The sequence below is a fragment of the Vigna unguiculata genome, chromosome 4 (assembly GCF_004118075.2).
Source record: "Vigna unguiculata cultivar IT97K-499-35 chromosome 4, ASM411807v1, whole genome shotgun sequence".
NCBI lineage: Eukaryota > Viridiplantae > Streptophyta > Magnoliopsida > Fabales > Fabaceae > Vigna > Vigna unguiculata.
This window is the reverse complement of record NC_040282.1, coordinates 13,833,419-13,859,783: the sequence shown is the minus strand read 5'-3', so window position 1 is coordinate 13,859,783 and position 26,365 is coordinate 13,833,419. Positions and strand designations below refer to the sequence as shown.

General features: G+C 37.0%; 2 protein-coding genes across 2 annotated transcripts; both read left to right on the top strand.

Annotated features, from left to right (window-relative positions):
* Positions 1-11,625: 11,625 nt before the first annotated feature.
* LOC114180523 (aspartate and glycine-rich protein-like) lies at positions 11,626-11,979 on the top strand. Its single transcript, XM_028066836.1, has one exon. It carries the CDS (start codon positions 11,626-11,628, stop codon positions 11,977-11,979), a length of 354 nt encoding a protein of 117 aa, XP_027922637.1.
* Positions 11,980-12,010: 31 nt separating this feature from the next.
* On the top strand, positions 12,011-12,780 carry LOC114180522 (putative eggshell protein). The gene is made up of 2 exons (XM_028066835.1): positions 12,011-12,260; positions 12,302-12,780. The coding sequence occupies exons 1-2, from the start codon at positions 12,011-12,013 to the stop codon at positions 12,778-12,780; spliced, it is 729 nt and encodes a 242-aa protein (XP_027922636.1).
* Positions 12,781-26,365: the final 13,585 nt, after the last annotated feature.

The window sequence follows — 26,365 nt, the reverse complement described above, 5'->3', positions numbered from 1 at the left end:
GCGTTTTTCTTTATGTATCACGTTTCCGCGTTTTTTAAGTAAATTTCACATTTCAATCACATCATTTTCAAAAATAATAAAAATATTTTAAATTGAAATAAAAATTAAATAATTTTCAAAAAATGATAAAAATAAGAATAAATAAAAAATTAATATTATTATTATGATTATTATTATTTTTTCTTTCTTCTTTCTCTTTTAGTGTCTAATTGACCTCTCGCGTCACATGACACTTCTTTTTAAAATAAAAATATAAAAATTATTTTTGTGTCTAATCGACTGCTCGCGGTCGCATGACACTTTCTTTAAAAATGCAAAAATTATTAGATTTTGTTTTGGTGTCTAATTGACCGCTCGTGTCACACGACACTCTATTTTTTTAATAAATAAGTTATAAAAAATGTGTTTGGTGTCTAATCGGCCGCTCGCGTCGCATGACACTCTTTTCAAATATGTCAAAGGACAACTTTCAAAAATTAAATCATTTAATCAAACAATTTTATAAAGAACTACGTAGCCCTGATTTCTCATTTTGATGAGAATACATAGGACCAAGGTTAATCCTTGTCAGGTCCTTTTCACTCAAAAATATATTTGTTCAATACACGTTCTTACTTTATGGGAAAAATAAACATTTAAAATAAACACATCTCTTTTGCAAATTTAACTAAAGGTACCGTCTTTGGGCGAGCGTTGTAGGGTGCTAGTACCTTCCTTACGCGTAACCGACTCCCGGACCCTAAAATTTGGTTTTCGCAGACTTTATTTTATTTTATTTTGATGGTTTTCCATAGTTTTCCAGAATAAACTATGGTGGCGACTTTTAATCTCTTTTTCCAAATTATTTTATTTTTTAGTTCGTCGTCTCGTCGCGATTTAGGTTGCGACAGATGGCGACTTCACTGGGGACATTAGAGAGTCAGGCCTATTTAATTGAATCTGCAAAAGTGATGTGTTTAATTTAGATGTTTTATTTTTCCCTTCTCGATTTATGTATATTATATATTCCTGTTGGTGTATGACATATTTGTGGATATTGAACCTTAGAGTAGAAAATATGTTTTTGTATGGATCTCTTTTGCAGGTGGGGGTTTAGGTTTGCATTTTTCTCCCTTCACACACTCACCTTATATTTTTGTTCATGACATGAGCGCGACCCTATACTCGGGTCTGAGTAACTTAGAATTAGAAAGGGATTGTGTAGCAGTGCCACAATGGATGTACTTCCCAAGTGGTCATTGTGAGAATCCCAACTAGAGTCTGTTTGCTTCATTTGATACTCTCACATCGTGTTGTTTACCAACTGTCGTGAGAAATGTCGTGAAGTGGGCCATAAATCTAGTTGTAAGACCCACTAAATTTAAATAATTAAATAAGTGATAATTAATAAATGCGGGTAGTAGAAGCCTTAATGGCATTTAATTCTAAGTGGTATGATGTGGAAAAGTACTAGTTCAAGTGGTTGAGAGTACTTTGATTGTGTGAGAGGACTTGGGTTCGAGTCCTATGCATGCCATTTGTGTAATGTTTAATTTTATTGTTTTAATAATGTGCAAGTGCGTGATAAGTAAGAATATAGTAAATGAATTATGTTAGTTAGCATGAAACATCGATTGGCATGATGGTTTGGTACTGACTTTGCATTGCATGGTTGTGGGTTCAAGCCTTGGGAAGACCAAAACTTAACTTTATCTTTTTTTTTTGCTAATGTTAGATTGGATGGAATGGGAAGGGTTAAAGGAAAACCCTAATTGTTCTGGCAGCAAAGGGGGGGCTGTAAAATAGCCATAAAGGAGACCATGAATGCCAATTAACTATCAATTAAGTGGAAATTTTGTTTTGTATTTTTGAACTGATTTTTAAGCACCGTTTAAAAGGAAAGAGTGGAGTATAGGGAGAGGTTTTGGCAAGGCTGGAACTATAGCATAAACAAAGAACGAAAGGAGAGTCTGGGTGAGGTTTTTGGGTTTGAATTGGCGGAAGAGCAAGAAGGATTGGCAAACAAAGAGGAAGTAGCAATTTATCAATTTGAGCAAGGAAACCAGGTCTCAGAGTTCCTTTTGATTGGTTTAAGTGCCATTGTACGTAATCGTGAATTGTTTAAGTGTTTGGTATTGCGTGTTGTTAGTTTCATCTGAATTCAATCGGGTTTCTGGAATTTTCCAGAAACCGCATGGCAGTCATGCATGCACCGCTAGGCGACACAAGCCGCAGACCCAGTTTCTGGGTTTTTTCTTCATGAACCGCCTGGCGGCATAGGATGAACCGCCAGGCAACGCGAGCACGATTTCAGAATTTTTTCGTTGTTTTGAGTATTTTGTTATAATTGTGATTCTGCTGTGATGGTCTCATACTCGAATGCAAATCTTAATGATTATAGTTGGTTGTGTAGTTATGGTTATGTTGAATGCATCAATTCTATATGAATTAAGGGTTAGGGTTTATGTTGGGGACTGGATGGACTTCAGTTTGATTGATGACTATGACGAATATTATTGTATGCGTGATGAAGTGCTGAATTTGTGAATGAAAGGGGGGAATTTCAGATTATGTTAGTGTGGGGGGTGAGTAAGCATTGAACTGGTGAATTTATGGACATGTGGTATATATGAATAATGTTTAAATGAATGCAGTTAATCTTTGTATGATGAGTATAATGGTGTTACTGCAACATGATAGCGTGTACGGGAAGTGGGGTGCTTGGTCATGCTTGGGTATAGAGATCATATTCAATTATGAATTGTAAATTGTAAATAGGACATTATACTATGAAATTGATAACTTTGGATTTGGTCAAAAGGTAAAAAAATGCTGAGCATGAAATAGAATGTGGCATTTGATTGTGGAAAATATGGTTAGATGTCTGAAATTGATATTTGGTGTTGGTTTGGATTGCATGTACAATATTTGAGTCATCTAAGGTATGAGATACATTGCAAATTTTTGTTGCTTGACTTTCGTGAAGTTGGTAAGCTAGTTATAGAATCAAACCTGAAATGCCATAAGCGTACTATAATTTGATGGATTGAATGCTTTGTAATTTAGTATATAATTGTGACTGGAGTGCAATAATTGTACTACAAGTTTGTATGTGGTGTGATTTGGATCCTTTGGGAATCTGTTAAAGTGCCAAGAAACCAATAGAATTGCGCTACTGGTATGGCGCCTGGCTACGTGGGCGAGCTGCCAGGCGGACGGAACACAAACCTGTGACAGTGGTCATAGTGCGAGTAGGGCGCCTGGCGGTAGGGTGGATTGTTATTTCTTTGTAATTTTGTTTTACGTTCTTTTGTAAGTGTCTTTTGTCATCACACTGAGCTTTTTGAAATAAAATACCATGGGTTTAAATCACGAAGTACAAGTCATTCAGTATAGCCCAAAGTGGTTCTTGAAGGGTGTCATGGAAGTGAGCAAAATAAATAGAGAAGATCACAAGTCAAAATTGTTTGACTATGTAGTTGCAAATACAGTGCATCGCTAGAAGAGGTGAAAGAAAGTGAAGAAAGAGTTAACAAGAGTGAGGAGATATGGTTAGTCTATGTTTTGTGGCATTGAGGGTAGCAGATCAAATACTTCCTATTTTAAAGCATTTTTACGCTCATGTTGTTTGAATCCCCCAATTCATGAAGATTTCCCTAAGATAAAGGATTTGCCAAAAGAAAAGAGAATATAAATAGTATGCTGGGGCACATTTTTTGTAGCCCTGTTTGACTAAAAAGGTTGTTCTGAGTTAAAAAAAAAGTAAAAAGAAAGAGAGAAAGAGAGAAAGAGAGAGGGAGAAGAAAAAGAGAGTTATACACGCAAACAAAATAAACAGTGATATGTGTTTGATGCCATTTGTTTTTGTCACTGAGTTAACTCTTTGAAGAGAATGGGGCAGTCAAGATTTAAAATGATGTGTCGCCATCTTTTTCTTATCCAAAAAAATGATTTAAATATATGTTTCTATTGTACCCTCTTTGAGCCAAAAAATAATAATTTGTTTCCCAAAATACCCCTGAATAAGGATCATCAACATGTCAAGAATTGCAAGGCTATTAAAGGGACTCAATAAAGTGAAAAAATTATTTCAATAGAAAAAGCCAAAAGTTGAAAATTCAAAGAAAATCATAAAGTAATGGCGAAAAAAGAACTTGAGAAGGAAAAGTTGAGAATGAAGAGAACTTTAAAAGTTCAAGACCTTAGGTGATAGTCGAGGTGATAATCTTGCAAAACGATCTTTGTTACAAAATATAAAAGCCACTAATATTTTATTTGGGCCTCTAATATCTATTTCTTACAACACCCTTAAGCCCGGGACACGTTACAAGCTAGTTAAAGTCCACACTGATTGAAAAATGTCTGTCAGATTTTGTTCATGGGAATAACTTAGAAACAAAAATTTGGTTGATGACACATATTGAAAAAAGGAAAGAGAGAAAAGAAAAAAGGGCAAAGACTCAATCAGTTCTTAAATGTAGTCAAAAGTTTTAAAGTGAGGCAATCCTTTTTCGATACAAGTTTTTTTGAAACACGTTCTTGACACAAGATTGCATCAGCTGTGTAACACATATCCATGGGTTCAAACATACATGAGATGTATTGTGCATCAAGAAAGAGAATGTAAGGTATACAGTGCTCTCATTCCGCGCAAAGATTTTCCTAATTCCTCGTGATTCTGATATAAAGTGTGAGGTGATAATGAGAAAAACAAATTATAAGCATGCATTGAATTTGATGACTGCAAAAGCAAATAATTATAGAGACATGTGTCTTCTGAAAAAAATGATGAAATGAGAAAAAAAAAGAAAAAATGAGGAATGCAATGGAAAAAAATGAATGAAATGGAAAAAATGAAATGAAAAATGAAAGAAAAATGATGATGAAAAATGAATGATTGAGGATGAAAAGAAAAGAAAAATGAAGAGACAAAGGTTCTAGGTGATTCATGCATAACATGCATTCATATTTTCTAAACTAGGATATCATACTTTCAAATTACTTTATATATATATATATATATATATATATATATATATATATATATATATATATATATATATATATATATATCGAGGCCCTCTACAAAGGTACTGGTCATCGATCTTTCATATCAAGGCCCTCTGCAAAAGCAATGGTCATTGATTTTCATATGTTTTCATATCGAGACCCTCTATAAAGGTACTGGTCATCGATCTTTTATATTGAGGCCCTCTTGATGAAGGCGTGACCACCTCTTTAGAAGCTCCCTCAAGAAGGATCACTAGAAACATGTCTAGAGGGGAGTCTTCTATTCCACCACCTTTATCTTTGTTTTGCATTACTTTAGTTTGAATTTCCTAAGTTGGTTTCTAGTTGACTTATTTTGGTTGACTTGTTGACTTTGATCCAAAGTTGACCTTTGACCAAGATTAGATTAACTTAAACCTACATGTTAATCCTTGTTTGTCTTGTTTTGTAGGTAATTAAGAGAAAGTAGAGCATGGCTAGGTGGCACTTGGTGATTGGAGCACTTGGATGAAGAGAAAGAGAGAGGAAAGCAAAAAGCATAAAGCAAAAGCAAAAGTAGACATGTACCTTGTCTCCTTTTGCCTTTGTGGTTTATGCCTTAGAAGGTCACTTGGTCTCCTTCCTCTTTTGGCCTAGAATCCTCATGAGAATGCCTCCACCAATCATCTCCCTTCACTTGGCCAAGACTCACTCTCACATTAGGTTTAGGGTTTGCTAGTTAATCCTTTTTCATGTTTTTGTATTTGCTAAAGGACCCCTATGAACTCCTATTTAAAGGGTGCTCCTTGTCTTGTAAAAGGGTTGATCATTTTGTTATAAACTTTGTGCATTCAACCACCAATTTTCGTGAGCTCTCCTTCCTAGAAGTGAACTCACCTTTGCCTTATCTTGCTTGCAAGTAGCGACACCATCACTCATCTCTAGGGTTTGGTTGGCTTAGATCCCCCCTATGAGTGGCGTGCTTCTTCCATTCTTCATCTTCTATGCTTTCCATTTTTATTGTTTCTTCTTTCATTTTGCTCTTTAAGTGTTGTTATTGTCGTGTGTGTTTAAGCTTGAATCCAACTCTCTTATTCCTTTCACGAGCTTGAGAAATGAACCTTCACATCTAGATAGCATGCTATCTTAATGTCCAGTGGGAATTTTCAAAAAGCTTTCTTAAACAACTTCACCATATTCATAACTCTAAAAGGAAACAAGATAATCCTTCATCACCTCTGCAAATGCAATGGTCATCGATCTTTCATATCAAGACCCTCTACAAAAGCAATGGTCATTGATTTTCATATGTTTTCATATTGAGGCCCTCTACAAAGGTACTGGTCATCGATCTTTTCATATCGAGGCCCTCTGCAAATGCAATGGTCATCGATCTTTCATATAAAGACCTTCTTCGATGGAATGATCATTTGATTTTCATATGTTTTCATATCGAGGCCCTCTACAAAGGTACTAGTCACCGATCTTTAATATCGAGGCCCTATGCAAATGCACTAGTCATCGATCTTTCATATCAAGACCCTCTTCGATGGAATGGTCATTGTTTTTCTTAAATATTTTGTATTGATGTGATTTCTTTTTAGAGCCCAGATGAAATTAGTGTTTCTGTCTTTTCTTATATTTTACTTTGATGATATGAATATGACTAATTTTTCGTATCATCTAGTAAGATTTAAGTAAAGAGGGGCAGCTGTCAACACCCAATTTTGTTAGGGCAAATAAAGTTGTTTTAAAATATAAAAAATAAAATAAAAATAAAAAATAAAATAATTATAATAAAATAATAAATAAAATAAAATAAGAAAGTAAAATAAAATAATATATATATATATATATATATATATATTCAAAAATAAGTGTTACATAAAAAATATAAAAATATAAAAAATAAAATAATAAATAATAAATAAAATAATAAAGCAAAATAATATATATATATATATATATATATATATATAAAAGATAAAAAATAATAAATTGTTAAAAAAATAATAATAAAAATTAATTGATAAAAGTTTTTAATTTATGTTTTTTTAGCGTTAAGTAAGATATTTTTTTTTATATATAATTATAAAATATATTTTCGTTTTTTAATTAATTAATAAGTTCAAAAAATTAAAAATTAAAATTGAAAATAAAAATTGTCTGCCAGATTAGAGGGAACAATTTTTTTCTTCTATCCCAACTTCCTCCAACTTCTGCCCACCCCATATGCTAATTAAGTTAACACAAACACCAGGAGGTAACCACACACACGTTAATTCATCATCAAATATCCTCTGCATTTTTTTTGGCACCACGAGTATGCAACATTTTTATTCAAATCATTGAATTCAGAATTGCAACAAAGGAGAACCAATCGGTAAACCAACAGTATTTGGAATCAAAAACAGAGTTGCAAAATAGGTATGCATTTTTCTATCTTCAAACCTTTTGAATGTTGTATGATATTCTGAGTTGAGGCTCTTGATTGTTGATTATATGTCGGTAAAAACAATTGAAACAATGTCATATCACAAAAACACTTTGTTTTTTTTTACAATGCAAACCAATTAGATAATGAAATAGAAAGAAATAGAAAGGAGTGGATTTGCCACTGGAAAATAAAATTCGGCGATGAACATTGTCATTCTGGGAAGTGTAATGCTGGTGTCGACTTTAGTAAGTGTCGGTTCGCGGTGGTCACCATCGTTGCTGTGGGGATCGCGACAAGAGAGATGGTGAGCTACAGTTGAACCAGTGTTGGATTATGGGATGATGCCATGTGAGAAGGTGTTGGTGTTGGTAACGTCATTGATGGCATTAGGGGTTGCCACCGTGTTTGGCCGTTCGCCGTTGTTGTTAGTCATTCGCCGCCGGTGATGGTCCGCTTGTGGGTCTCGAACAGGGACAACCATGGTGTTTGGGTGGTGGCCATTTGCGGAAGGTAGGAGATGAAGTAAGAGTTGAGATGTTGCGTTTTTTTATATGGCTTTAGGGTTTGTTTAAGTTTTTGCTTCATGCACCACCACAGTTCATTCATGCACCCCCTATTCTTTTATTAAGGTTAGCAGGTTTAAGTTTTTGCTTCATACACCACCACAGTTCATTCACACACCCCCTATTCTTTTATTAAGGCTAGCAGGTTTAAGTTTTTACTTCATGCACCACCATAATTCATTCACACACCACCTCTATTTTTATTAAGGTTAGCAGATTTATGTTTTTTCTTCACGCACCTCCATATTTCAGTTTATGCACCCCTGGTTTTAATATTGGATTTTGTTTATTTATTTGCTTCATGCACTCCCCAATGTAATAACCCAACACCCCTTACATTAAGTTTTAGTTTACTTTATGTACCTGCGTTTTCACTAAGCACACACCCCACTCCTTTATTTTCTTCTTAGATATAATGTGTTTACTTTACTTTATGCACCCCGCGTTTTACTTTAATGCACCCCGTGTTTACTTTATGCACCCCGCGTTTTTCTTTATGTATCACATTTCCGCGTTTTTAAGTAAATTTCACATTTCAATCACGTCATTTTCAAAAATAATAAAAATATTTTAAATTGAAATAAAAACTAAAATAATTTTCAAAAAATGATAAAAATAAGAATAAATAAAAATTTAATAATATTATTATTATTTTCTTTCTTCTTCTTTCTCTTTTTGTGTCTAATCGACCGCTCGCGTTGCATGACACTTCTTTTTAAAATAAAAATATAAAAATTGTTTTTGTGTCTAATCGGCCGCTCGCGTCGCATGACACTTTCTTTAAAAATGCAAAAATTATTAGATTTTGTTTTGGTATCTAATTGACCGCTCGCATCACACGACACTCTTGTTTTTTAATAAATAAGTTATAAAAAATGTGTTTAGTGTCTAATCAGCCGCTCGCGTCGCATGACACTCCTTTTCAAATATGTGAAAGGACAACTTTCACAAATTAAATCATTTAATCAAACAATTTTATAAAGAATAATGTAGCCCTGATTTCTCATTTTTATGAAAATACGTAGGACCAAGGTTAATCCTTGTCGGGTCCTTTTCACTTAAAAATATATTTGTTCAATATATGTTCTTACTTTATGGGAAAAATAAACATTTAAATTAAACACATCTCTTTTGCAAATTTAAATAAAGGTACCGCCTTTGGGCGGGCGCTGTAGGGTGCTAGTATCCTTCCCTACACGTAACCGACTCCCGGACCCTAAAATTTGGTTTTCGCAGACTTTATTTTATTTTATTTTTATGGTTTTTCATAGTTTTCCAGAATAAAATATGGTGGCGACTTCTAATCTCTTTTTCCAAATTATTTTATATTTTAGTTCGTCGTCCTGTTGCGATTTAGGTTGTGACAACCATGTACTGCAGAAAAATGACTACCTACGTTCATGATGAGAGATTGTTGATTCACTTCTTCCAGGAAAGCTTAACTGGCATGGCTCTTAATTGGTACACTCGTTTGGACCCAACTCATATCCAATCATGGGAAGATTTGGTTCTTGCATTCTTAAGGCAGTACAAATACAACACTGATATAGAACCTAATAGAATACAACTGCAGAATATGGCTAAGAGCGAGATAGAAAATTTCAAGGAATATGCTCAACGATGGAGAGAAGTTGAGGCCCAATTGGAGCCCTCTTAAGCGATAAAGAGATGTTAGCAATGTTTATAAGCATAATGGAACATCCATTCTACAAACATATGATAGGTAATGTCTCATCTAATTTTGCTGCTATGCTAATTATCAGAGAGTTGAGGTTGGAATAAAAAAATGGAAAGATTGCACAAGACCCGTCTACGATGGTGAATATAAACGAGTTTGGGTCCCTTTCTAAATGGAACAAAGAAGGAAAAACTCACCGGAATTCCAACATCCAATTCTCATATGTTGCCAATGTATCTCCCATTTTTTACCCTCCGCCATATTAGCCAAGAACATGTCCTCACCTTAAACATAACTGGAAACCTAAATCCAAATCCACTCAGAACCTTGACTAAGGTCTTGTTTGAATTTTCTTATCGCCCTATGAAAATAAATAAAATAAATTTACTTTTAGCTGTTACAATACGTACACAAGCGTGCTAATAATGGCAAAATAGGTAAGTAACTATAACAAAAAAAAATTGGTTTTTTACCACGCAATTGAGTTAATGGTGTCTTATTATAATAAGGACTAGAAGGAATATATATTTTTTTTAAAAACACATCCATGTATTCCAATTTAAATTTAAATCCAATAATATGACTTAAATTTTAAAAACACACATTCTAATTTATTATTATTTAAATTTATTTTATTTCTATCTTTTTTCTTTAATTTTTAAACTAGAGGTTGAAACTCGAAGTTTCATATTCAACTTTTGAGAAACCTTGATATTATAAAGAGATACTCTCTTTTGTGTCCACATTTCATTTTTCCAGTTTTACCTATAATTATTATAAAGATTAATTATTCTAAAATTCTCTTTTATCTTAAACTGTTATTTTAATTTTTTTTGTACATATTTTATTTTTTAATTTTATATTTAACAACTATTTTAAACGTTAATTATACATTTATTATTGATCTTAACTTAAATTTTTATGAAAATTAAAAAATCGAACACACAAATGTTTGTTAGTAATAATAATATCGATCGATTATGTCAATATAATAAAGAGTAAAGCTAAATTATTATATTATTTAAATATATATATATATATATATATATATATATATATATATATATATATATATATATATCAAGTATATTCAAAGTAAAACTAATAAGATAATTTTTGTTTTTAAGAGAAATAAAAGGAAAAAGAAGAAGAAAGAAGCGTGGAGAACTTCAAAAAGCCTTACGACGTTGTTCTACAAATGGACTCACCAATAGAGTTTCGGGGTAACTTTTTCTCTCATCTTTTTCTTTTTCTTTTGCATCATTCTTTTTGTGTCATCTTTTGCAGTACCCTGCGAAAAGTGCTAGTGCATTTTTTTCTAGATATAAAGTTCTAACCTTACCTTTCCTTCATATTATGCTTTCATTCATTAATTTATATTGTTATTTTTTAGAGAAAAAGTAACGTATGATATTCTAAAAGTTTTATGTGAAGGTTTTCAAAAGGCTTATTGATCTTATTTGTCTGTAACTTAATTATTTATTTACTGAGATTGTGATTGCAATTGTGGCTCAAATAGACCTAATTTGAGTGCAATTTTCTACATTATCGATGAATGTTAAAACCATGATTCTGGACCTATTTTGTTCATGCTAATGGTTTGTTTAAATTTCTTATTGTAATGATTGTATATTCGTGGCATTGAGATAAAGATTCTTTTACTAAATTAAAATTCATTTACATATCTGATTCGTGTTTCACTTTTCCTTGACTTATGTGTTGATGTGGCATTACTAATGAGGGTAACACTTTTTACTTTTATGGTGAGATCATTCATTTCTCACTAAACTATTATTATTGTTCTATTATTTAATTTGTTTGTTCAAGCATGGTTTTATTTTGTGTAATTTGAAAGGTCAAGATAATGTTGTATTGTAAATATGTTTTTAGTTGTGTTTAATAGCATGTGATAACTAATAGTTAAATTCTTTTAGGAAAATCTATAACTAAAGCTGAAGGTGCAAAGGTTACCAATTTCCATGGAAAATGCATCGGCAAAACAAGTAAAGATTGGTAGTGGCGGTTGCAATTGCAAGGGAGGTGATGGTGGTAGCGGTGGCAATGGCGGTGACGGTGGTAATGGTAGTGAGGTTGGTGTTGGCAGGGATGGTGGTGGTGGTGGTGGCAGTGGTAGTGGTAGTGATGGTAATGATGGTTTTAGCGGTTACGATGAGGACGATTACAACAAGGATGATTACGACGAGGACGGTTACAACAAAGACGGTTACGACAAGGATGGTTACGATGAGGACGATCATGATGAGAATGGTTACAACCAGGATGGTTATGACAACGACGGTTACAACAAAGAAGGCTACGAAGAGGACAATTAGGACAAGGATGGCTAAGATAAGGATGACTACGATGAGGATGGCTACTTCAAGGACTAGTTACGACAAGAATGGTTACGACAAAGACGATTACAACAAGGACGGTTACAATGAGGACGGTTATGACAAGGACGATTACAATAAGAACGGTTATGACAAGGATGGTTACAACAAGGACGGCTACGACAAAGATGGTTACGACAAAGACGACTACGATGAGGAATGTTACAATAAGGACAGTTACGACAAGGACGGTTATGACAAAGACGATTATGACAAAGATGGTTATAACGATGACGGTTACAACAAAGACGATTACATCAAGGACGGTACAACAAAGACAGCTACGACAACGACGGTTACCACGAGGACGGTTACTTCAAGGACGATTACGATAACAACAGTTACGACAAGGGTGGTTACGACAAGGACAATTACAACAAGGACGGTTACAACAAAGATGGTTATGACAAGGACGATTACGATGAGGACGGTTACAACAAGTATGGTTATGACGAGGGCGATTATGACAAGGACAATTATGACAAAGATGGTTACAACGAAAACGGTTACAACAAGGATGGTTACGACAAGGACGATTACGACGAGGACGATTATAACAAGGATGGCTGTGACAAGGATGGTTACAACGAGGACAGTTACTTCAAGGACGGTTACGACAAGAACAATTACAACAAGGATGGTTACGACAAGGATGGTTACGACATGAGTGGTTATGACAAGGACGGTTATAACGATGATGGTTACAACAAGGATGATTACGACAACGATGGTTACAATTAGAATGATCGTCACGGTGCTGGCGATGGTCGCAATCATGTTGGCGATGCTGACAATTGTCATTGTCGTACTGGTAGTGTTGGCAATCGTGACAGTTGGTGGTGCTAACGGTTCCAAAGGTATCTATAATGATGAACCTGAAATTTCTAATGAGGTATATTGGTCACTAGTGATTTAAATTAATGTTTTATTTAATCTACTTTATTTGTATTAAAATGCATTATTTTGAAAATCAAAAATACAATATATAGTCTTTGCTTAAGTAAGATATTTTTTTTCTATTGTATCATTTATGTATTTTTTTTATTTGTCACAAGATATACTGTCTTTTATTATAATAATAAATAAAGTTTTTAAACCAAATCATAAGTAACTCTTTTGAATGTGGATCAGGACAAGAAGATACCAAATAAGTTTGCTTCAGAAAATCCTTCCTCTTTTAAGAAAGTTGAAAGTGTCACTCTTGAGAAGACTGATATCATATTTATTTTTCATATATGTCTACATATACACTGATGCATCTTACATTAGTCTAATGAATGCATTGGAATTGAAGTTGTATTAGGTATATGACAAAGTATTCATTTTACATTTGAGATCTATTTTCTGTGACATTTGCAAATACTTATTGTTTATTATTGATAATTCTTCATATTTAACTATTTGTTGAACTTGTAAAAAGTACATTGTATTTAAGATAATAGTGCTAGATTTATGGTTGATTATTGTATGGTTTTGTAGGTCTTTTGTGAAGGAATATGGGTTGCAAAACATAAGAACGTAAAGTTAGTGATATTGGCTTTTACCGTACTCATGTAGTAGTAATTTTCCCTTGGATTACTATGAGTAGTTGTAACACCCCATTTAAATAAATACGTTAATTTAAATGAAATGCCACACAGATAGAATATAAGAGACAAGTCCTAGAGTATAACACTACTCCGTACAATATCCAGAATTTTGCTAGACGAAACCAAGACACACCACGATACCAGATACAAACAAAATACAAAGTTCAACAATACTCCAATTTAAATTTAAAGGGCAAGCAAATACATGGGCCATAACCCTATAATAAAACCAAAGCAGTAGAATCCATCCCAGGTGGGCTACGCAGCGAAATCATCCCTTCCCTATTGACCTCGAGTACCTCTCGCATCTACTCACATCAATAAATTGATGATCTTCGCAAAAGAAAAGAACCACATACAAAATAACCAAACAAGCAAAAGGGTGAGCTAGAGTATAAAACAATTTATCATACAGATACATTCTATTTCACAGACCAACGAATATGTCAACCAATCATGTTATGACCTTTCAAACAATACACTGAGACTTAGACTCGACTCATCTGAATACATATAATCTAGTCAGATTCAGTGGATGCTTGCACTTGTGGTGGATTTTCCTGCTCACCCTCGAGCTAAGTGTTACAATGTCTCAATCCCCCCACACAAGGTTAGCCCTTAATGAGTTTCAGGCCTCCTGCTACTCTCACCACAAGAGTCAGTCCACTCTATGTGAGACTAAATGACTCCTTAGAGCGTCAAAATGCAACCTTACCTTAATCCTTACTAAATTATATCAATGGGACACCACCATGAACTCCCACTAACAGGGATCATGGAATTACGTTTCGACCACTAAAGCACCACCATGAGGTCTCACCTAGAGGCTCATGGATTTACGTCCAGACTACATACCAATCATATTCAAACAACCAAGTAATATTTATCAGGCATATAAACCTCATGCCAACCTCTGTAATCAATCCTCATTCATATCACATGTTGAATCCATACCAACTCATTCTTCCCAATCCATGAATATAGAATTTCATCTCATACCAATACTATGCCACTTTAATACCAATCATCTCATTTAAATCACATGCCAAGATCATACAAAATCCATCATTCACAATCCATGAACCATATCACTCATGCATAATCATTCATCTCATGCTTTTAACAAAACAATTAAATTCAAGCAAGTACCGACCATCCAAGAATAGAGAACAACCAAAATAGTCAAGCACCCTCGCCCAGCTCCTCGCTCAGGCTGAAAGGCCTTGCTCAGGCGAGAGGGATTCTCGCTCAGGCGAGCTCCTTTCGCCTAAGCGAGATCTCGACTTACAGGAAGACCTTACGTGCATTCTCGCTTAGGCGAGACCCCTCTCGCCTGAGCGACTACTCGCGTAAAATAGCTTGGGTGAGCCTCTGTTAATCTCGCCTAGGTGAGACATGCTCGCTTGGGCGAGAAAACCAGTGCTCACCACTGTTCTCTCATGCAACAGTCACACAACAGGATCCAAGCAGTCCAATAGTGCATTTCACAAGTTCACATAAACACACAAGGCATACCATAGCGAGATAACAATGGCTCAAGCAGAAAGACATAATAAAAGAGTGAACCCTAGCTTCCCTTTCCTAGAATGAGCTAGTATAGGACCTCGACACCAACCACAGAGCACAACAACTCTAGGAATAAACTTAGAAGCTGGAAAAACAGTGGTATAGATCTTAAGATGAACTCACTACAGAACCCTAGCTGGGAAAACACGAAAATATGCCAAGAGAGGGGTGGTATGAGACGAAGAGTAACTTACACTGAGTAGGAATGAGCTTTGATCGAACTTGACAGCGGCAAGGAAGTCAAACCCTAGTAGAGGGACGACAACAACTCTAGGGAGGAACAAGGGGAATTTGTTTTCTGAAAGTGAATAAGAATGGGAGTGTTAGGGCATATTAGGGTCTAGTTTCCCTTTGGGCCAACCCCAAGCCCAACTGATTTGGGGCAACCCCTTTAAATTAGGATAGAATAAAATTGGAGAAAAATAGTGGGCCTTACGGTAGTTTCAATACGTTTGAATTTTTTATCCCAAGGGCTGGGAAACCGTTGTTTAAGATGTTGAATTTTCTTTGAATTCTACTCTGATTTGCTTGGTGTGTTATTGTCTCCATTTGTTGAAATCTTATTTTATTCTAGAATTTACTCTATTTTGTGTATTTAGTTCTTGAAAGAGTACTGAATTGATCTAACGTTTGAAGTATATTGATATAATCAAAACTTAGTTTTATTTTTATTCATTATCTTAAATATTATGTTTTTAAAGAAAAATCTTCTATTCTATCTAATTTCCCTATTAAATATCATTAGTATTAAATAAATTAATATAATTATTATTATATTTAAAGAAATAATTTTTTTATATAATTATATTTAAGTATTAGAATTATGTATAGTTATAAATATAGTAATTAAATAAAGAGTTTATAATATATATATATATATATATATATATATATATATTTATATATATATTTATTGTAACGTCCCATTTAATTATTAAACGAAATTAAAGGAAACGTTACGCAATAAAAGTATAGTAGCGTAGTCTTGGGGTCCTTAACACAACCCCTACAACCTGGCACACCACGATGCTAACATAAACCAGATACAATTCTAACAAAGAGTGTAGAGTAGGAAAGCATTAAACGATACAGGGGCCGTAGCCCTAAAGAAATCATGAATAAAATGACTCCAGCCCAGATGGCTAAGCAGTGGAATCGTCATTCCCTTGTTGACCACGAGAACCTCGCCCATCTGCTCCCATCAATCAAATTGATGATCATCGCAAGAAAGAACAGCCACATACAATATAACCATGCAACAAAATAGGTAAGCTAGAGCCAACAACATATTCATCATACAGTCAAATATATTTTCATCATCCCATATCCATATAACAGCCAAGCATGTTATGACTCTTCATTCAATACACTACGACTCGACTCGACTCATCCGGATACGTATAACTTAGTCGGATTCAGCGGATGCTTGCACTTGTGGTGGATACCTCTGCTCACCCCCGAGCTGCTCGATCCTGAGCTATGTGTTACAAGTGTTACGATGAATCAAATTTCCCTCACCACAAGGTTAGCCCTTAATGAATTTCAGGCCTCCTGCTACTCTCACCACAGAAGTCAGTCCGCTCTAAGTGAGACTAACTGACTCCTTAGAGTGTCAGGATGCAACCTTAACTTGAATCCTTACCTAGTTATACAGATGGGGCACCACTATGGACACCCACTAACAGGGGCCATGGAATTACGTCCCGACCACTGAAGCGCAACCCTGAAAGTCTCACCTAGAGACCCCAAGGAATTATGCACTAACACGGACCAACATACATAAACAACCAAGGATTTATACATACGTTGCACATAAGGTTTCCACCCAAAACCCATAACAAATCTCCATTTCTCATATGTTGAATCATTACCAACTCGTTATTCTCGATCATGCGTAAGGTGTTTCTCCTCATGCCAACCATACCAAAGCTTTACCAACCACCAAGATTCATTACTGCTCATGCCAAGTTTGTGGCCCCACACACATACATATGTAACCAACTCATCATATACAAGTCATGTAGAGATCATGCCAACTTTCATACCAAACCCATCATTTGTAATTCAGGAATCATACTCTGTATACCTCATACTCCATTATATACATATCACTCATCATACATTCATACCCAACCAAAACAGACCATTCAGGAACAAACAAACATCCAATCACAGCACTGTCTCACCCAGCACCTCGCTCAGGCTGAGGGGGTCTCGCTCAGGCGAGGCGAGCTCGCTCAGGCGAACCCCCTTCGCCTAGGCGAGGGCTCGAAAGAGCATCTAGGAACTAACGCGGGATCTCGCTTAGGCGAGACCCCTCTCGCCTGGGCAAGATGTTTGCTCGTTCAAAAATTTGAGCGGATCGCCTGGGCGACCCTTCGCGCAAACTGGTTTGGGCGAATCCCTGTTTGTCTCGCCTAGGCGAGACTGGCTCGCTTGGGCAAGATTAACAGGTATCGCCACTGTTTCACCTGTAGTAGCTATAGTTTCGAACCCACCGATCATACAAGATATCCCACACCCCACAGACAACAATTTTATCCATACAAATATTCAACAAGCTAAAAAATAGATCAAAGACGACTCAAACTCGAAACCCTAACTTCCCGTACCTGGAAATGGGTTCGTACAGGTCTCGACACTGGACCCTGGAGCACAGCAGTTCGAGAGACGGATAGGGAACTGGCAGAACAGCGGAACAGTAGGAAGAACAAGGTCATCAACTAACATTAAACGGTGGAATACAAAAAGGGAAGTAAGGACAGTAGGTTTTAGGGTCACTTACATTGTGCAGAAAGTGGAACATGTGCTTTGAGCGGACCAGATCGAGATGACACGGCTAACCCAAGCAGAGCTCTAGTGCGAAAGGGGAAGGTGACGGCTGCTGAGTTTCTGCAAGAGTGAGAGTGAGTGTGGAATTAGGGCAACATGAAGGCTTTTATCCTATGGGTCGGCCTTTAGGCCCATTACTGTAGGGCAGCCCTTAAAGGAAGCAGAAATAAAAAGGGGGCCTTACATTCTCCCCAACAAGAAAATTGTCGACCTCGAAAATAAAGACTCACCTGGTAAACAGGTGTGGATGTGATTTTCTCATGTCCTCCTCTAACTCCCAAGTCGAGTCACCCGTCCGCCGATCCCAGATGACCTTAACAAGACTAACGGTCTTTCCACGACGTTCTTCAACCTTGCTATCCTCAAGAGCTATGGGTGGTACTTTCACAGTGAGGTCTTCCCTGATCTGTATATCCTCAGCTTCCAACACGTGGGCCGGATTGAATACATACTTCCTCAGCTGTGACACATGGAACACCGGATGAAGGTTCGCCAACTGCGGGGGTAGGGCTATCTCATAGGGCACTGGCCCAATTCTCCTCGTGATTTGATATGGGCCAGGGAACTTGGGCGAAAGCTTCCTTGAGTTGAGAGCCCTTCCCACGCCCGTGGTTCGGGTCACCCTCAAGAACACATGATCTCCCGCTGCAAACTCCAAAGGCCTCCTCTTGCGGTCCGCGTAGGCCTTCTGCCTACTCTGAGAAGCCTGCATCCTATTCCTCACCATCCTCACCTTCTCGGTGGTCTGCTCTAATAACTCTGATCCCACCAACACTGCTTCTCCATCCTGATACCAATAAAAAGGAGTCCTACACCTCCTACCGTAAAGAGCCTCGTATGGCGCCATGCCAATGCTTGCATGAAAGCTGTTGTTGTAGGTGAACTCTATCAAAGGTAGTACCTCGTCCCAAGCACCCAGATGATCCAATATGCAAGTTCTCAACAAATCCTCTAACGACTGGATCGTCCTCTCAGACTAGCCATCAGTCTGAGGGTGATAAGCTGAGCTCATAGTCAACTTGGTTCCCAATGCCTCCTGTAAGGTTTTCCAAAACCGGGATGTAAACCGTGGGTCTCTGTCGGAGACTATGCTCGAAGGTACCCCATGCAACCTCATAATCTCTTTGACGTACAACTGGGCCAACTTGGCCATGGACATCCTCAAGTTCATTGCCAAAAAGTGTGCACTCTTGGTCAACCGATCCACTATCACCCAGATGGTGTCATGTCCTCTAAAAGTTCACAGAAGATGAGTCACAAAGTCCATGGAGATGCTGTCCCATTTCCACACTGGTATCTCTAAAGGCTGTAGAATTCCCCTGGGTCTTTGGTGCTCCACCTTCGCCTTCTGACAAGTCAGACATGCGGATACAAACTGCGCCACATCCTTCTTCATTCCCTGCCACCAGAAAGTTTCCTTGAGGTCCTGGTACATCTTAGTCATGCCAGGATGCAAGCTAAGACGACTTTTGTGTCCTTCCTCAAGGATCAACTTCCTCACCTCTGCATCATCAGGTACGCATACCCTACCCTGAAACCGCAGTATACCATCATCATCCAAAGCAAAATCTCTAGCCTCATCTGACCCAAGCTTTTCTCTAACTCTGTTCAGACCAGCATCCAACAACTGCCCATCTCTGATCGAGTCCAAGAAGTCACTAGATATAGTAAGGGTACTAGAGGTTTGGATCATTCTCCCCCTTAAACTTTGGAATCTTGATTGGTGGAGGTTGTCTTTGTGGGAGTTGATTGCGCCTTCCACCACCATCATAGTCGTGTCTTCTTCTTCTTCCACCATGGCTAGAGTCCTCGGAAGAGGACCTCCTCCTTCTCCTCTCATCTTCCCTAAGCTCAAGTCTTTGGATGTGCTCTTGTAGGAAGATCTCACTTTGCCTCCTATCCACCCTCAATTGGTCAAAAGTTTCTCTCCTACTTACTTCCATCTCACGTAATATGTTGGCAAGGGTCATTTGTTCACTTTCTTAGGCCATAGGAGTCACCATGGGAGGGGAATAAGGTGAGGCCGACTCCTCCTCTTCTTCTACCTCCAAGATTGGATCCATATTCATGTTCATACACCAAATACTCACCAAAAATCGAGACAAGGAAGATGTTAACTAACAAACAATTCCAAACCCGAGACCAAGTGTGGTCTTCTCAAGCACCTAAGTGTTTTTTATCAAACTCCCAAAGCACACAAGCAAGGCTAGCACTCAAAAACCTTCCAAACAAGTGAAAACACCTTTAAAGAGATGAAAACCTTTTCAAAGCTCAAACAAGTGGCTCGGCCACAACACTCTAGGAAGACAAGGAAAAGAAAACTACTAAGACAAAACAAAGATTACCTAAAGACAAGCAAGCAAAGCTCAAAAAACAAGAAAGTTTAACTTCTAAGGAAACTTGTTTTTAAAGACAAAACTTGAACAAGACTAAAGCAATGAAAAGCACTTTTAAGGACTCTATGGAAAGCATTGGAACAAGCCAAGATTATAGCTCAAATTATGCATACACCATGAAAGATCATAACCAAGTCAAAGCATGGAACTAATTTGCCAATATCACCCAAAATCCAAGTATAAATTTTGGTAGCATAACACTTAGTAAAAATGGCCAAATGGATTCACCAAGCATTGTAAAAGCTCTCGGCCAAACTGTTTTTGGTCTTGAAAACACTTTTTCTTTTCAAAACTAGGTACTTAAAATGATGAGAAGGATGTTTTAGGGTGTCTTGAACACTTAGTTCCTTAAAATTAGGTCAAAATCAATTTCAAGGAGCATACAACAACACAAGGCATAGATCTCATGCAATAGTTCAAAAACTTAGAAACAAGAACAAGAAAACTCAAACAAGCATATGACAAGAGACTCAAGCAAAAGTTAGACACATTTAAAGACTCAACATGACATACACAAAGACACAAACATGTAGCTATCATGCATTTAAACTCATGGATTTGAGGCTCAAAGAGTAAGCATCAAAAGACATGTTATCCAACCACATTTAGGAGCAAAAGAGTCACAAAACCGAAGCCAAAATTGCCACAACATAACCTGAAAATGTTGTTTTTCGTATTCTAGACTCACAGATCTTTCTTTTGATATAAAGAAAGTTACTTTTGGACCACTGAGCTAGCTGTAGTATTTTTTTCAAAAACGCACACGTTGCTGCCAGCACTGTTTTTATGTGGACCATTCAAAGATAGCTACACAAGACAAGGTTAGAAGATGAAAACACCATATTCAAGGACAACCAAAGCTCTAGATACCAAATGATGAAGGATTATCTTGTTTTCTTTTAGATTTATGAATATGGTGAAGTTGTTTAAGAAAGCTTTTTGAAAATTCCCACTTGACATTAAGATAGCAAGCTATCTAGATGTGAAGGTTCATTTCTCAAGCTCATGAAAGGAAGAAGAGAGTTGGATTCAAGCTTAAACTCACATGGCATTAACAACACTTAAAGAACCAAAATGAAAGAAGAAACATTAAAAATGGAAAGCATAGAAGATGAAGCATGGAAGAAGCACGCCACTCATAGGGGGGATCTAAGCAAACCAAGCCCTAGAGATGAGTGATGGTGCCGCCACTTGCAAGCAAGATAAGGCAAAGGTGAGTTCACTTCTAGGAAGGAGAGCTCACGAAAATTTAATGGTTGAAACAAAATAGTTTAGAAACAAAATGATCAACCCTTTTACAAGACAAGGAGCACCCTTTAAATAGGAGTTCATAGGGGTCCTTTAGCAAATACAAAAACATGAAAAAGGATTAACTAGCAAACCCTAAACCTAATGTGAGAGTGAGTCTTGGCCAAGTGAAGGGAGATGATTGGTGGAGGCATTCCCATGAGGATTCTAGGCCAAAAGAGGAAGGAGACCAAGTGACCTTCTAAGGCATAAACCATAAAGGTAAAAGGAGACAAGGTACATGTCTACTTTTGCTTTTGCTTTATGCTTTTTGCTTTCCTCTCTCTTCCACTTCATCCAAGTGCTCCAATCACCAAGTGCCACCTAGCCATGCTCTACTTTCTCTTAATTACCTAAAAAACAAGACAAACAAGGATTAAAGGTCAACTTTGGATCAAAGACAACATGTCAACCAAAATAAGTCAACTAGAAACCAACTTAGGGAATTCAAACTAAAGTAATGCAAAACAAAGATAAAGGTGATGGAATAGAAGACTCCCCTCTAGACATGCTTCTAGTGATCCTTCTTGAGGGAGCTTCTATGGAGGTGGTCACGCCTTCATCATCTAGGAACCTGTATAGGATTAACCTTGTGGGTTTAGGTTATGCATCACAAGTTCCAAAACTTTCAAGTAGTTTTACCTCAATGCTTGTTATCCAGATAACTGAGTCTTATGGGTCTTTTATGATATGGCTTGTTGCTTATAATGGTGTCAATTACTTACCTCCCTAATATGATTTGATTTATGATTAATAGAACATTTGTTCTTATATTAGCTTACACTCTCTTGTGTGTGTGATTCTTGTGTTGTTGTTCTTCTTTTGCAATGATCACCATTATTTGGTGCGAGCAGATGACGATTTAGGTGTTGGCTCCCCTGGCGACGGTGATAATAGTGCAACTGTTAAGTTCTTTATATTTACTTTCATTGCTAAGTTTCATCTTTTGAAAAATTCTTGTAAGGTTTATCTGTTGCCATTTTTTTGGCTAGAGTTTTAGATTGTGGCAGTATACCAATTTTGTGTTTATGTGTTGGATAACTATAATAGTAACTCCTAATTTTTGGTTATTTGCTTAAAGTATTAAATTTGTGATTTTTTCCTTTAGTAGATTTATTCTACTAAATGAGATGTTACATTAATGACCAATTTAGAGACTAATTCAGAATAGAAACTGTACCGTAGGGGTTGGATAGGCCGCTAACCTAAAGAACTGTAAATAACGCAACCAGATACATAGCGGCATAACAAATAATAGGCACTCAAAACAAGATGTTCAAATACATACTTTTTAGACCAACAAAAGATCAACCTGCTAACTATATCTCATGTACCCAAGGTCTTCTATAGAGCAGCAAAACCATTCAACTACCAAGCACCATCATTTAAAGAAGACATACGCATAACTAACCAAATATATATATAGACGACAAGCACACAAACAGGAAAATGTTATATGTCGGTGTGTTAGTGAACCTACTTTAATTTAGGTAAAAATAGAGCCAGACCTAATGAAACATATTGAAAGAGAGTTGGGATTGCAACGCAAACCGAATTAAGCCTAGTTAGGGACAATAAAGTTTGGTCAAAGACGATGAAACCTAGTCAAAAGAAAAAGAAGGAAAACACAAGGAAAATGGAAGTCGAGGCAGCCAATGACAATGGGAAAGAGAAAAAGGTTCATGTTAAGTAAAAAACTCCCATGTACCACGTTATAGAAGAAGAAAGTGACCATAATGCAACCCCTCACACCGCAACCACCACCCATGCCACCACTAACCTTCGTACAACAACCACTCATGTCATCACCACTACAAGAAACAAGCGTCGCAATCCTTTCCCAAACAACATCACCGAGACCCCCTTCCTAAGCAATGGGAAGCCTTTACCCTGGAATGCTATGGTGGAGACACGAATCTTGATGAATATGTAAAGATCTATGTCACTCAGGTTGGACTCTATTGGACCAAGGACTCCATCATGTGCAAAGCTTTTCCCACCACCCTCAAGAGACCAGCCTTAGAATGGTTCACCTCTCTTCCCCCATACTCCATCGATTGCTTTGATACCTTATCCAATCTCTTTTCCCCCTAGTTCGCGGGAAGTCACTTCCATCTAGTGACATCATTGTCCCCCTCAATGTCAAATAGTAACAAGATGAGACGTTGAACTCGTTTATCGACAGGTTCAACAAAGATGGCGTTGAAAATTAAAACCTGACACAATATGTGGTCCTATAGTATATGGCCATGACTCTAGGGCCGACTCCTTTTGCGGATAACATGTGCCTAAGGCCACCGACCATCATTCATGAGTTAAGGCTGCGTACCACTGACTATATACGAGTAAAAGAGATTAGGGCACTAAGAAGTAAGTTTCGCATCGATGTGAAACCAAATGAAAGAAGAAGCACTAACAAGATGCTGGTGAAGACAAAACCAAGGTGCTGAGATCCTAAACTGCTGAGATACTCATGATATGCACCTCTTAGTGCTCCATTCTTGCGTATCCTATAGGAGGCTTTATATACTGACCTCAAACCCCCATAGTGCAAGTCCCTCAATCCATAGAATGTCGACATGTCCAAATATTGCAAATGTCACTATAATAATGAAAATACAATAGACTAATGCAAGGCCCTATAAGACAAGATAGAAGAATTGATATGTTCTGGCCACTTGATATGTTTCGTAAGAATAGGAGATAGACGTTCCAGAACAGGGTATAGATGCTACGATGATCGCCAAGATCATCACAAGGAAGATAAGGGTAGGAGTGATAGGAAGGAGGAGCCTACCCCAAAGGAGAGCAACCGTTCTACCGATAGGTCGCCGTTAAAGGGTACCATAAACACAATATCCGGAGGGTTTGTAGGAGGTGGTGCCACATCATCAACAAATAAACATCACCTAAGGAGCATCCAGTCCATAAACGTCATAACTTGTGCGTTTAGATGACGAAGAATGTCACCCATAACTTTCACAAACGTCGACTTCCAAGGTGTAGACCCGAACTAGGGCGACCCCATGGTCATTACTGTTAAAGTCAAAAACTTCGCGGTAAATAAGACGCTAGTAGACCAAAGTAGCTCAGTAGACATTCTCTACTGGAAAACATACCAACAGTTGTAGTTACCAAAAGAGGTAATGACCCCATACGATGAACTCATTTGTGGGTTTCAGGAGAAAGGGTATGCACCAAGGGATACATTTACTTACATACGGTATTCCGCTAAAGGAACCAGATAAAGACCCTACCCGTGCGATTCTTATTTATCGAGGCACACACATCGTATAATTTTTTTGTTGGGGAGACCTTTCCTAAACACCCTGGGAGCCATAGTATCAATTCCCCACCTTGTCATGAAGTTCCCGTCAACATCAAGCACAATTGTTACCATCTATGGGGACCAAAAGTTAGCAAAGGAATGCTACATCGCCAGTTCACGACCGTAAGAGAACACTCTAGGTGCTAATAATGTCTTAGTGGGGGATGACCTAGATCCCTAGATAGGAACCAATTCAAGGATAAAGCCAGTAGGAGATACTAGAAGCATGACACATAGGGAAGAAAGAAGCTTAAGGATAGGCGACACAAACCTTTTTGCTTGATTAGTTGCAAACCTATCAGGGGTGGACCCTCACGTAGCCGTCCATCGATTATCAGTGTTCAAGGAAGCCCGATACACGTTTCACAAAAGAAGAGGAAGTTAGAAGGAAGAGAGAAGACAAACGGCCAAGGCGGAGGCGACAAAGCTCCTGGAAGCCAGATTCATCGGAATAAAGAATTCCAGCATGAAGTGGTGAATGTGCGTCGACTATACCGACTTAAACAAAGATTGCCCTAAGGATGCATACCATTTACCAAGCATCAACATGTTAGTTGAAAGAGTAGCGGGGAATTGTGTGCTCAATTTCTTAGACGCTTACTCTTGTTACAACCAGATCCCCATGGAATCATCCGATATGATTAAGACCAACTTTGTTACAGAAGAAGCAAACTATTGTTAGCACAAATGGCTTCGACAATGATTTGGGGCTTGAAAATTTGATGACGATATATGAAGCCACTGTACTGGAACATGTTGGAAACATGCTTAAATTGATGAAGATGTGAAGATTTGATGTTTCACGTGTTGATCAAGCCTCGTGTGTTTGTGATATATCTGGATCACTCTTGAAGAAAACAAGCTTGAAGATTGGAATTTATGTTGTAGACAATTTGGCATTGTATAGATGTATATGGTCTTGTTTGTGTCTTTTTATTTGTTTAATTGTTTTCAACATGTTAAATGGTGTCTTTTAATATGTTGAATGGTATTTTAATATATTAAAAGGTTTGCGAGTGTAGTTTTAACTGTTACGTATTCAATCAGTTAATCTATTTTGAAATCGACTGATTTCACTTATGATTTCACTTAAGTTAAGTGAAATCAATCAATTGATTTGAAAATCAATCTGTTGAATTTCGTAACAGTTTCCCTATAAAGTCTATTTTTCTTAAGGGAGAGGAGAGATTTGTATTTTTTAGCCCAAAAAAATTCTGGAATCAACAAAATACTCTCTTTCGTGATCATACAAATGTTCAGTTGTTGAAGATTGATCTTGGATCATTCTTGTAGTTTTTTTCTTGGTTTTTGAAGCTTGGAGAAAGAGG

Coding starts and splice junctions, on each gene's coding strand:
- LOC114180523 (XM_028066836.1), top strand. CDS start 11,626: ATGGAAAATGCATCGGCAAAACAAGTAAAGATTGGTAGTGGCGGTTGC.
- LOC114180522 (XM_028066835.1), top strand. CDS start 12,011: ATGAGGATGGCTACTTCAAGGACTAGTTACGACAAGAATGGTTACGAC. Junction 12,261..12,301: donor AGACGATTATGACAAAGATG/GTTATAACGATG, acceptor GATTACATCAAG/GACGGTACAACAAAGACAGC.